The sequence below is a fragment of the Ochotona curzoniae genome, unplaced genomic scaffold (assembly GCF_017591425.1).
Source record: "Ochotona curzoniae isolate NIBS_2020 unplaced genomic scaffold, NIBS_Ocur_1.0 contig_1071, whole genome shotgun sequence".
NCBI lineage: Eukaryota > Metazoa > Chordata > Mammalia > Lagomorpha > Ochotonidae > Ochotona > Ochotona curzoniae.
Window position 1 is genome coordinate 249,130 of NW_024464939.1, and position 13,258 is coordinate 262,387.

At 39.0% G+C, this 13,258-nt stretch overlaps 1 protein-coding gene across 1 annotated transcript in view; it reads right to left on the reverse strand.

Moving 5' to 3' along the window:
• Positions 1-8,784: 8,784 nt before the first annotated feature.
• PIP4P2 (phosphatidylinositol-4,5-bisphosphate 4-phosphatase 2) overlaps positions 8,785-13,258 on the reverse strand; it is a 64,113-nt gene continuing 59,639 nt past the window's right edge. The window contains exons 6-7 of the mRNA XM_040995149.1: positions 11,068-11,158; positions 8,785-10,301 (exon numbers count right to left, since the gene is read on the reverse strand). Coding sequence (XP_040851083.1) covers positions 10,158-10,301; positions 11,068-11,158 — 235 coding nt within the window. The 3' untranslated portion in view covers positions 8,785-10,157. The remainder of the gene's footprint in view (positions 10,302-11,067; positions 11,159-13,258) is intronic.

Here is a 13,258-nt window from a genome sequence, read left to right on the forward strand (position 1 = left end):
GGGAGCAGGGGGAGGGGCAGGGGCGCCTCTGTGAGGGAGGCCGCCTCTGTGGGGGCTGGGGGGAGGAGCGCCTCTGTGAGGGGCCACTTGTGGGGGGAGTCGCCTCTGGGGAGGGAGTCGCCTCTGGGGGGGGAGGGGGTGCCTCTGTGAGGGAGGCCGCCTCTGTGGGGGCTGGGGGGAGGAGCGCCTCTGTGAGGGAGGTCGCCTCTCGGGGGGAGGGAGTCGCCTCTCGGGGGGAGGGAGTCGCCTCTGGGGGGGGAGGGGCGCCTCTGTGAGGGAGGCCGCCTCTGTGGTGGGGGAAGGGCTTCTCTGTAAGGGGGCTCACCTCCTGGGGGAGGGGGTCGCCTCTGGGGGAAGGGGGTCGCCTCTCGGGGGAGGGGGCGCCTCTGTGAGGGAGGTCGCCTCCTGGGGGAGGGGAGGTCTCTGTGAGGGAGGTCGCTTCTGGGGGAGGGGGTCACCTCTGAAGCTCCTCTGTGAGGAAAGTTGTCTTGGCCAGAGAGGCTGCCTAGGGGCGGGGAGTCGAGGAGCACTTTTAGGGAAGCTCCTTTCGTTCCAACTAGAGACCATTATGCTCATTGAAATGAGTCAATCACAAAGAAACAAATACCATCTGTTCTGGCTTCTCCACTTTTGATCCAGAACCCTACTAAAGCTCCTGTGAAAGCAGCAGAAGGTGGTCCAAGTGCTTAGACCCCTGTATCCAAGGACAAGACTCAAATGAAGAACTCCACTCCTAGCTTCGGTCTGGCCCAGCTCTGGCCATTGCATTCATTTGAGAAGTAAATCAGTGGTTGGAAGATCTCTATGTGTAACTCTGCCTTTCAAATAAGTAAAAAAAAAAAGAAAAAAGATTAAATATTAAAAAGCACTAAAATATAAATAGCAGTTTGAGTTTCTCCTTTCTCTTTCTAAAAAGTATAAAAAGACATTGAAAGTTTCAAGGTTGGATGTGTTAGTAGCATATGACTACTCGTAAAAAATTAAGTAATCATGTCGAAAATGGGAAGAAGGACAGGCAGTAGACAAGAAAGAGCCAGTGTCAGGTCACAGGTTTTTATAGTAAAGGTCATTAGATGTGACACCAAGAATTGCTACTCTGGATTATAATCCAGGTTAGAATCACATTAATGTCTGAATCATTGACATATAATTAAAATGTAAACCAGGGACTAAAATATCTTCATCTTGAGGGAGTAAAGATCTGAAGATGACAGTAGGAGAAGATGAAGTGGTGAGGGCTTGAAGTATGCAGGCAGGAAAAGATCAACATTATACAAATTAAATAATCCTCTACACATTTATTCCTAAACTCTTAGCAAAGGCTTAATAAAATGTAAATGTATGTTCTCCAAGATTATTTAAATCTCCAATATCTTATGCCAGAGGTACATTTGATGTGAAAATGTCAGACGCTGGGACATGGTTTTTTCAGAAAAATTTAGTGTAGCAGTAGACAGTTTTTCAGCGTTTATGTCCAACAGGTAGCACCTACACATATTAATAGACCACTTAGGGTACTAGAAAGTTCAATCAGAATACTATATGTAATCATTTTGATATTGATAAGTAGGCTAATAAAAGAAATTTAGGCACAAAACTGAAAAATCTGATAGATCCAATCCACACCTGCTAAAATGACCAACTACTTCCACCTCAAACATCTTTATTTTTAGACACTTTACTCTTTGGGACAGTCCCCAAAATATGGACTCTTAATTTTGGTGCTTTTCATGTAGTATTTCACATCAAGCCAATCAAATGCATGTTTAGCAAAACACAAAGAACATAGTATTTGGGCCTAGCATGATGGTTCAGTTGGCTAATCCTCTCCTTGCAAGCACCAAGATCCCATTTGGGTGCAGGTTCTTGTCCCAGCTGTTCCAATTCTGCTCCCTGCTTATCTCCTGGGGAAGCAGTAGAATATGGCCCAAAGATCCCAGCCATGGGGAGACCTGAACAAGTTTCTGGCTCCTGACCTCAGATGAGCTCAGCTCAGCTCAGCTCCAGCCATCACGGCCATTTGGAGAATGAACCGGTGGATCAAAGATCTTTCTTTTTCTCCTCTCTGTAAATCTTCCTTTCCAATAAAAATGAATAAATCTAAAAAAAAAAAAAAACCCTTATAGTATTTATTTAAATGTATAAATGCATATATAAAATGAATTTAAAATTTTGAGTTTTAACTTTTTTAGCATTTCATGTTATTTATCCTAGAAAAAAATAGTCTTAAAGCTTACTGCATGGCAACTGCCTCATATTAAAGATTTCTACTAAAGTCTCACTATCATTTTGTTAATGTATTTGCTTCCTGTAAGCAACTAATAACTATGACATTAGATTGATGAGTTTAAACAATTTACATTCAGACTTAACATGAATGGGTGGGAATTTGGTCTGGCAATTTTAGCAATTGGCTGTTCATTGACTTAGTCTTCTGTTGTCATTTTAATGGGATGTTCTTCCCATTTGCCTTTGGTTTTGGTAGGTGCTATTCCTCTTCTCTGTCAAGAAAACATCTTGAAGTATCATTTGTAGGGCAGGTCTGGAAGAGGCATATTGTTTTAACTTTTCTTTACTGTGGAAGATTTTGATTTCATTTTCAAAGACAAAAGAAGGCTTTGCTGGGTACTTTATCCTGGGCTGACAATGTTTTTCTTTTAGAATCTGGAATATGTCACTCCATTCCCTTCTGGCCTGTAGAGTTTCCCGTGAGAGGTCTCCTGTGAGCTTAATTGGCCTTCCTTTATATGTCAGTTGATTTTTTTTTTGTGTGCACATTTAAGGATCTTTTCCTTATGTTCGATTGAAGACAGCTTGATGATCATGTGTCGTGCTGAAGATCGCTTTTGCTCAAGCCTGTTGGGAGTTCTGTGCCCCTCCTGGATGTTGTTTCACCATTCTTTCTCTAGATTTATTTGTTGCCTAAAGGAGACATATTTCACCAAAAAAGATCAGCAGAAACTATATTTCACGGATTTTTATTATTTTAAATTTTACTTCTTTTTATTATTATTATTATTTTTGATACAGTTCCATATGATTTCTTTGTTTCATCTCTTCAAAACACTTTCTTTCTTATTAAATTCTTCACTGACTCATAGATCAAACAGTAGTATCATTTTCTTTAAGAAGGTTCTTGATTTTCTTTTACATTTCCTCAGTGATACATTAGTCATTCAGTAGCATGTTATTTAACCACATGGAGTTGTTGTTAATTTCTTTTTGTTGTTGTTGTTATTGTTGTTGGTTTTATTTTGTGGCTTTTCATTTAAGGGGATATGAAGACTATCACATCCAGATGTGAGGATACAATACAGCATCCCTACTTCCAGAGCAAAAAATGGACTCCTAATAAAACTGTTTACTATATCTTGACAATAGGATGCTGGACTCTCTGCCATTGTCCATGCCCGCAATGATGGACATATGACTGTGTATGAAGAACTATACTATAGTAATGATATAGAGGAACTCAGTGAGGGGTAGGGGGTTGGGAAGGAGATAAGGGAAATTCCAGGGCCTATGGAACTGTATCATAAAATGATAATAAATGATAATAATACTAATAATTTTAAATATATTTAATATTTTGATATTTAAATGCATTAAATTAATATAGTTTGATTCAATACAAAATTCATACAAAATATTTTTTAGACTGCAATATTCTGCTTTGAAATGAGTGGACATGTTCATCTTCTTACCACAGATGAACTGCATACAACGAACAGCAGAGGGCGCAAAAACCAAAGCAATTCCCTTGCAAAATTCATCTATTTGTTGTCTAGAAGAGACACACTTCACCAACAAAAATCAGTGGAAACTTTATCTCATGGGATTTGATGTTTTTGGTTAGTTTCATCTCTTTAATACACTTTCTTCTGGTCAAATCATTAAATGACTCATAGATCATAGAGTAGCATCATTTTCTTCAAGAAGGTTCTTGATTTTCATTTCTTCAGCTACACGTTAGTCATTTAGTAGCATGTTATTTAACTTCTTGGTGTTAATTTCTTTTTTCTTCCTTTTGTTGATTTTGATTTATGGCTCTTCATTTAAGGGGATGTATAGTAGCCATGTAACGGAGGCTGTCATATCTAGTAACATGTCATTTAACTTCATGGCATTATAAATTTCTATTTTTCTTTCTATTGTTGATTTTGTATTATGACTTTTCATTTGAGGGGATGTACAGTAGCTGTGAAACAGAGACTAACATCCAGATGTGAGGATACAATGCAGTATGCATTTCTACTTCCAGACAAAAATGGACTTACAATGAAACTGTTTACTATATCTTGACAATAGGATGCTGGACTCTCTGCCATTGTCCATGCCTGCAATGATGGACATATGACTGTGTATGAAGACCTATACTTTAGTAATAATATAGAGGAACTAGGTGGGGGGGGGTGAATTGGGGAGGGGATAAGGGAAATGCCAGTAGTCTATGGAACTGTATCATAAAATGATAATAATAAAATAAAATGTAAAATAAAATAAAATAAAATAAAAATAGAAAAAAAAACATAGTGGAGAAAAGATAACAGCTTAAAACTAAATCCAGTCAGCTTCCTCACATTTAACTGAGTGATATTCACCTAGCCATTTAACATCTTCAACAGTAGACTTACAACAACAACACGGAGAAGAAAATGTTAGGGTCAGTATGGGCCAGTGTGGTGGCATAGCAGTTCAGCATGATGTCTAGGATGCTCACATCCCACTTGGACACTGATTCAAGTCTTGTCTGCTGCACTTCCAATCCTGCTCCCTGCTGTTGGTCTAAGGAAAACGCAGGATGGCTCAAGTGCCTAGAAAAAGATCTTAGCTCCTAGCTTCAGCCTGGCCCAATTGGGGAGCCACCTGGGGAGTGAACCAGTGGATGGAAGATCACCCTCTCTCTGTGTACCTCCTTCAAAAAAAGAGAGAGAGCTTTTAAAAACATATGTGAAACAGTCCAAAAACATTGGGATTTTTCTTTCATTACTTATTACATATATGTGAACCTGTATACTGGAAACATACAATGAAAAAGTTTGTTATATTCACCAATGCAGATCATGAATATAGAAATGGTTGTAATAGCAAATGAGTGTAATATAGTCACATCATATTATAGTCACATGCAAAGTACATCAAACAAAATTTAAATAAGAGAAATGACTTTATTTATTCAAACACAGTCACAGTGGGGTTTTTTTTTGTTTGCTTTTTATAGAGGAAAAATATGAATGCCAGGAAAAGTAGATGTAAATCTACGATATATATTTTCAGCATGGAGCATCTGTTAGCTTTTTGTTGTTATTTTTGTTACACTACAAACTGCAAGAGTTATAACTACAATCTGTATTAAGTGCTCAGCTAAGATGAAAAGGAATGGAGGCATGGTGGCTGGAAGGCCCCGGGATAAGCAGCGTCTCATGCCTGGAGCGCACGTAGCTGCTACCACGGGCGCGTCCGGAGCCGGTATCGGGCTCGCTGGAGCTCCGTGGGCTACCCACGGTGCTCTGTGAAGCGGGTCCCACTGCTCCACTGCTCGCCTTTTTGGCTGGAGCTGGGGGAAGGGCTGGGAAGGGGTGGTGCTTGAACCTGGGGAAGTAGTCTTCCAGCCGCATGGCGGCTCGAAGGCCCCGGGATAAGCAGCGTCTCATGCCTGGAGCGCACGCGGCCGCTACCATGGGCGCATCCAGAGCTGATATCGGGCGGCCAGTATGCCATTTGTCGCTAGGCTTCGCCTGCTGGCCGCCGGCCAGGGAGCTCTGGGATTTGGTTTTTATGATTGCTGCTTAGAAAGCTCCATGATGAATCCTCAGGGATTTGGGTGCATGAATCAACCCTAAAGATTCCCAATGAGGGTAAATCTCCCCCATGGACCTAATATGGTCTCAACCCACGTGTTTTTAAAATTGTATAACCAAATGTACTTTCCATACCTTTTACTACTCAGAAATTGGGCAGGAGAGCAAAGAAACCTTCCATCTCCTGTGAACGTGTGAGGAAGCCGTGTAGTGTAACCTCTCAGGCACATAACAGGTAACTTGTAGACAATAGATTCAAGACAACACTAGACAATAGTAAAACCACAAAGACATACAGGGGGGAATCAAAAGCAACCCTGACAACCTATTAACAGAGGTCATGTGCACAGAGCAGTGGGGGACCACAGAGTGTAGCAGGTGGACAGGAGGAGACTTGTATCCCAAACTTGGAGACTCCCGGATCCCCACCAATGACTATCAGTACAGGCACCAAGAACTACATCCCAACTGCCAAAGAGACCACGGGGGACTGGAATGCCTTCGGAGGCCAAGAACTCAGAGGACATTCCCCCTCCTCCTTTGGACCTACCACACGGGATGGAAGAAGCTGAATCCTTCATCATAGGATCCAAGGCCATAGGAACAACAGCCAGGAAACCTGAGCGGTCTTCAGAAACAGAAGAACAGTAAACTCCCTTCAGGACTTGGGAGAGGAGCAATCTCTGGTTCTTACTTAGCTCCAACCTCGGGTCCCCAACCTCTCTGCAATGACCATGAGGGACGCTCCAGAGCACCCAACACACACACACACACACACACACACGCACACTCACACACACATGCACACTCACAAATTGGAATGGATAGGCAGAGAACAACAAGGAAGGCTTGGTCAGCATGGACTCACACACACCTTACTAGGTAGGACACGGAGATTAAGTACTCCTCACCAATGTATGAGAGATTTCTCTGCACACCCCTCCTAACACTGTTTTGCACCTCAATTGTTGAATTGTTATTGAAATAGTCACAGAAAGTTGTTAAGGCCTTGCATCCAATTTTGACAAATTGGTTGCTCAATACTTTGTCAATTTATCTCTTAACGTTATATATTGTTGCTGATGTTATGTTGGGGCTTTTAATTGACTGGGATTTTGCTTTGTTGGCTCTGCCTTTGGACTGGGGAGGGTCTCCCTAAGAAGCCGCTGAACTTGACCAGACAGTAATATGCTGGACTCTATGCTTGGTGTATGCTTGCAATGAAGGGATCTCAACTAAAAAAAAAAAAAAAAAAAAAAAGAAATGGAATGTATGTCTGTTTGTCCAGGAGAATACATAGAATATGTAGGCAGAGCTTCTCTTATGCAGAATGCTTGGACCAGAAGTAGTTCAGATTTTGGATTTTTCTGATTTTTGGAATATTTGCCTTGACTTTACTGCTAGAACACATGCACTCCTGAAGTTTGTCTTCTTCCATTCAGGAGTTCAGATTTTATATTTTGGCATTAGGGATGTGCTATCCAATGTTTCAGGCTTTTATTGGGTCACTAGAGTGTGCTCCCAAGGATAAAGCTATACTACCATACTTTAATGGCCCCATATTATTGGCTATTTGAATAATTTACTGTTTTTTACTCCTTATTGGAACTGAAATTTGACACTTATACAACTTTGCGTTAATTCATTATACCTGACCTGTGATACGATTGGCAGGTGTAAAGGAATAGCTCTGCCTTGTGGTTATAGCATCATTGTTGGGGGTGGTGGGGACTGTCAGGAGATCCCTTCCTTTCCTCCTCTTTCCTAACCTATATAAGTTTGTACTGGGTTCTAAATAAGTGGGCATGTTCCAACACACTGTCCCCAGTTCTTGTGGCCAGAGAACACTGTCACCTTATCCCATCAGTGGTCTTGGGGCTTGTTGGCAGGAATCAACCCCAAGATGTGTGCACAGCTGTTTGTGTCACCCCATATCCTCAACATTACAGTGATATGATTCAATTTTTAAAAAATTCTTTGTTAATTAAACTAAGTAAAAGTTTTTATTTTAACTTGCATTCTTTAATTACTGGTAAGGTTTTTGAATGTCAGGGTCAGTGCTTGCTACAAAAGTAAAGAAACAAATTAGAATGCGTGCATCCTATATCAGATTGCTTGGATTCAAGTCCTACATCCCTTCTTCATCACAGCTTCCCATACTGTGTGTTCTAAAAGGTAGCAGGTGATCACGACTCAAGTGTTCCCTGTCACACACATGGAAGACTTTGACTCAATTCCTTGGCCTTTCCCAGCAGTCACGGGAACTTAGGGAGTAAGCCAGCACGTGGAAGACATCTCTCTCTCTGTCTCTTTCCTTTCAAATAAATACAATAAACATTGAAAAATAAGTTTTAAAATGTCACAACCATTATTTATTGTCTGTTTCTGTTTCACCTTCAGTTTGAATTTTTTTCCAAAGAAGTTTTTGGGATTTTTTTTCATTTGTTGGTCTTGTTTTGAACACTCTACCAATAATCCTACCAGGGTTCTGCCTGGGAAGAAAAATTTTCCTTAATCCAATATTAAACATGCAGTTTGTTTATGCATTCTGGCATAAAACACAAATCATTTATTTATTCACACATATTCATTCATGTACACTGGGCATATAGGGAGCAACCACCTTTCTGAATAGGAATAAAGAAGGAGACATGTTTGCTAGAGTCCTGCCTTCACAGAGTTCTGCCACAAAAAAAATATGATCATGTAGTTCATAATTTAATTAGCAAATCAATGGGGAAAAGAATGGATTGTTCTGCATATAATGTTGCTACAATTAATTAGCAATTAAGAAAAAAATGGATTATTTCATACCTTACATCTGTGTATTACAAATGGATTTTAAAATTAGTTTGTAAAAACATAACCATGAACATAGTAAGAAAAGCAAATTAATATTACCTAAATATCACCAAGTTTTTAAACATGGAAACTTTGGAAAGAAAACATTTTTAAAAATAATTTGGGACAGGAAAAATTTGAACAATAATCTTTATTAGCATATTTTCAAAGGTACATATACTCCTGAGCTACTGTACTTATACATTTATCATTTAACTCTTTAAAGTTTACAGTTATTTTGCTCAAACTCTGATGAGTACATTTTTATAATAATCAGAAACTTAACTTAAAATGTTAGTCTTATCCCTGCAATCACCAATTAATTTACCCAGATAATCTAATTATCTAATTCTACTACATGAAAGATTTCAGAACATTACTTCTGAATTAAGTAACTTCTTTTTCAAAACTGCAAGGATGGGCAGTGCAAGAGCTGACCCCAAACTATACTGCTTTTTGTTCCTGATCTATTTTCTTAAGTAAATTGGATAATCATCTGATCAGTCATATTTGGTAAGACCAGTAAGAGTACCTCTAATATAAACATTTTAGTTAGTGTACAATGTCGTAAACTTCCCTTCACATATATGTGGTACATAATTATCTCGGTAAGAAAAAATTTACCATGATTTAATGAAAAGGAGCACAATCCAGTGTAAGTATATCTTTGATTAAATGATGAAATATTAGAAAACATGTGAATATGAAATATTTCCTGCAATCTCTGTGAAGGAATACTCAGAGATAACGTTGCATTAAATCCCATGAATCCAGACCAGATCTTTCAAAATGGTAAATAAAAAGGCAAGAATGAAAAATAAGTCCTGTGATCTTTGAGGAAAGACATTTATCCAACATCTCTAACCATGAACAAACAAATATTGTTCAATCCAATATTTTAAATTACTATCAAAATATTGTATCTTTCTACAAACAACAGAAAACAAGCATACAGTATCTAGAAATGTTTTTTCTTTGACAAAGTTGTTAAATCTTTGAAGGTATACCCAAATTTTTTCTTAAATAAGGGCACTATAATCTTAGGTTAAAGTTACTGTAAAGCAGTTCAAGCAAAATCTCACTGTTTAGATTTTAAAGCAAGCAATTTTGATCATTTTTAATTGAAATGTAAGTATAAATGTGAAACTGTTGTAGAAACATGTATTAACAATTATTGGGAATACTCACACATCGACAAGTAACAGAATAACTGAACAATAATGAAAACATGAGACTATTCAATGTTTGGTGGTAAATCTGAAAATACCTTCAAGAGGTTTGAAAGAACATAAAAACACAGCTTTATATTTCCAAGTTTGAAAATCTAGCAGCAAAACAATCTATTTGCATATAATGTAGTGCAATGAGCATTTGTTTGTAAGACTCTCCAAGTCTTGAAATTATCACACATTAATCAGAATGGAATCCATTAAGATAAATGATATAAGATTTTCAGAGTAGCTTACTGAGAATCACTAGACACTCTGACCTGCTATCGCTGAATCATAAGGAAGCTTATGCAAAACTGTGCTCTGGGTAGCTGACTCTTATGACTCCCCAGTAACAAGCTCGGATAAGGCAGATCAGACCTAAAAGATAAGCAATTGCCCAAGAAACATAGGTTGCATGAAATCGCCTTGAAAAGTCTTGGGTACCAACCTAAAAGAAAAGGCAATAGGAAAATACATTAGAAATTTGAAGAAAATACCTGCTTAGAGAAGCTTTGTATTACATGCAAGTTGTGTGAACTAGATTCCCAGAGATAATACACAAAGTCTTCATAAAACATGAGATTTAACATTTGCTGGCCAAAACTGTCAGATTATTCTGCTACCAACATTTACTATCAATTTTATGAAGTAAACAAAATGTGCAGTACATTAAAATATGTTATCTCCAAACGGTATCTAATCTAACTCCTTAGTATCCTGTTACACACCCTCCCAATAACCCAGAGCCAGGTGCACTGACAGAGTGCAGACAGTTCATGGCAGTAGAGTAGGTCAGCTCCTTTCTCTTCCCTTGACATAATCGCCCTACCAAATGTTTGGTTTCGGTCTCTCCTAAAACCAAGCCAGTCCCCACATTGGTAATAAATCTCTGCTTGGCTTGGAAAAAGAGAAAAAGACATTTCTTGGGCATATAAAATTGGTTCTGCCACAAAACAAAAACAAACTGGCTTTGGTTAAAACGATGGTAAAGTCTCCAATGTGAAGGACTTTCCAAGCAGTCCAAAGACACCATTTGGCATGAACAGGCAAGCTCCATTCAAAACAGGCCTGTGAGTTGTGTTTCTGACTGTCCATGATGCTTCAGAAGACTCTAGGTCTAGCCTGCCTTCCAGGAACCAAGAAAGGGTGTCATAGACTTCACCGCCAATGACGAGGTTGAGAGGAAAGAATTCCAACGGTATGGTAGTACTCACAGTTAGTCCAACGCCAATGAAAATGCATATCATCCCAATGGTAATGTATGCACAGCAGCGTCTTCTTGGTAGTGCACTCCCCACCGAGGAGCTGCAAAAGAGAACTTCGGTATTGGCATACAGATGACACATTTCATCTCTCCAAGTACTCTAATGGTCTTGGCAAAATTAAATACTTTTAGTCATTTGTTGGACTTAATATACAAAAACATGCATAACAGAGCACTTTTTATAGTTAAAAAAAAAAAGTGACCCAACACATTCCAAGCCTTGATTACTGAAAGCATCACACACAAAAAAAAAATACACTGTGTCTGTAATAATCCTGCAAGCTAATCATCTGTTGCCAGGAAAATCAACTCCAGGCTGAAAAACCAGTGCTTGCTTGCAAATGGCACTTCATTTTGTTTTCACAGGCTTAACAGTATATACGTAGTGTGGAAAGTACGACAAAAAATAATGTAAAATTGCCTGTAGTCCTATCATCACAAAATAATAACTCAACATTTTGCAATACAAATTTTTTTTCTAACTTTCCAATACATGGCATGACTGATTTCTTGTACCATTAAACATTCTCAAACTGGAGTTCTGACGATGACCATAAGATGACTAACCAAATTCCTACCAGTGTACACAATGTTTTAATTACCATAAATAATGTTAGCTATGTATCATGTAAAAGCATTGTGATGGGGGTAGGCATTTGGCCTAGTACTAAACCAACAGTTGGGAAGCTTGAAGCCCATATCAGAGAGCCTGATACAAGTCTTGGGTTCACTCCTGACTCCTCCATCTTTCTGCTGATGGAGCAGCAGTTATCAGCTCCAGTAGCTGAGGCCCATGAGGCCTTGCCACTTGGGAGACCTACAGTGAATCCCGGGTTCCTGGCTTTGGTCTAGCTGAGGATCCTTGCACACACTTGTGGAATGAACAAAAGAACGAAGCATTCTGCCCCGGTCTGTCTTTGACTCTTCCCCCACTGCTTGCATCTATCCACCCCCACACACAGTTGTTTTAAAATAAAATAAACCCTGCTTATTTTTCATTATTTCCTTTAGGTTACTTTAGGGACTGGAATGCCTGCAACACTGGTATCCCATATCAGACCCTCCAGTGTGAAGATGATACCCAACTCATGGTAATATCAAGGAAAATCTATTATATAAGCAAAATACAGAAATTCTTTGTTTAACAAGCATGATTTGCAAAAGTATTACTTCAAAAGGGAAATTTTGTATAAAAATTGTTTTAATTCCCAAATGTTTTTAATTGGTGATACTTATTGCAAATACATATCCTAAATTTTCCTGAACACCTGAACCCAAACATAAATATGTGTATATCCTAGGAATGCTCATTAACTACTGTGTTACACTATTTGCTACTGGGAGATACTAGAGCATTAAGCATCCATTGCTTTTATTTTAGATTTAGCCTCAGATTACCTTCAGTTTCTAATTCTTACACATCAGCTTGGTGGTTTTTCCTGCCTAACACTTTATTTCTGATGGAGTCTCATCATTCACCTGTGGATGTGCTCGGGCAGCCTGTCACATGTGACCAAAGCCAACTACAACCATTGGAATTATGCACTGACTAAGTACTCTGACAAGTGGGGAAAGTGTTTGGAAAGAACAAGAAAATAACAAACTAGAAAAAAAAAATGATGATTAACAGAACCAAACTCCACAAAGAAAAGAAGCAGGGTGAGGGTGGAACAAATAGAATTTGCTGTAAAGATGTGAATTTCATCAGAGCAAATTCAGTGGCCTAGTATGGCCGGATGACTGATCACGCTTTATTCCAGAGGGAATGTGGTGATGTAATTAAAGTCCAATTCTCTGAAAGAGAGATCTGTGTCTCTCTGGGAAGAGAAAAATGAAACAAGCAAGGACATAGCTAAATGTGTGGTTAGGAAGATAGGTTTCCATGTGGGAAGTGTGATGAGGATGGCGTCTTACAGACTTCAATCATGTCAGATTGGAGGCAACTCCTAGACCGGGAGTATTGAAGGTACTGGGGTGGAGGCTTAAGAGAAACAGCAACTATCTAAAGACAGCTGCTTGCTGGAAGAGAGAGGTGAATTTATCAAACATGCTTTAAAAAGGAGTGCCAAGGGACTGGCTCTGTGGCAAGGTAGGATTTTGCTGTTATTGTATCTTTATTCTTTTTCTTTTCTTTCTAATAT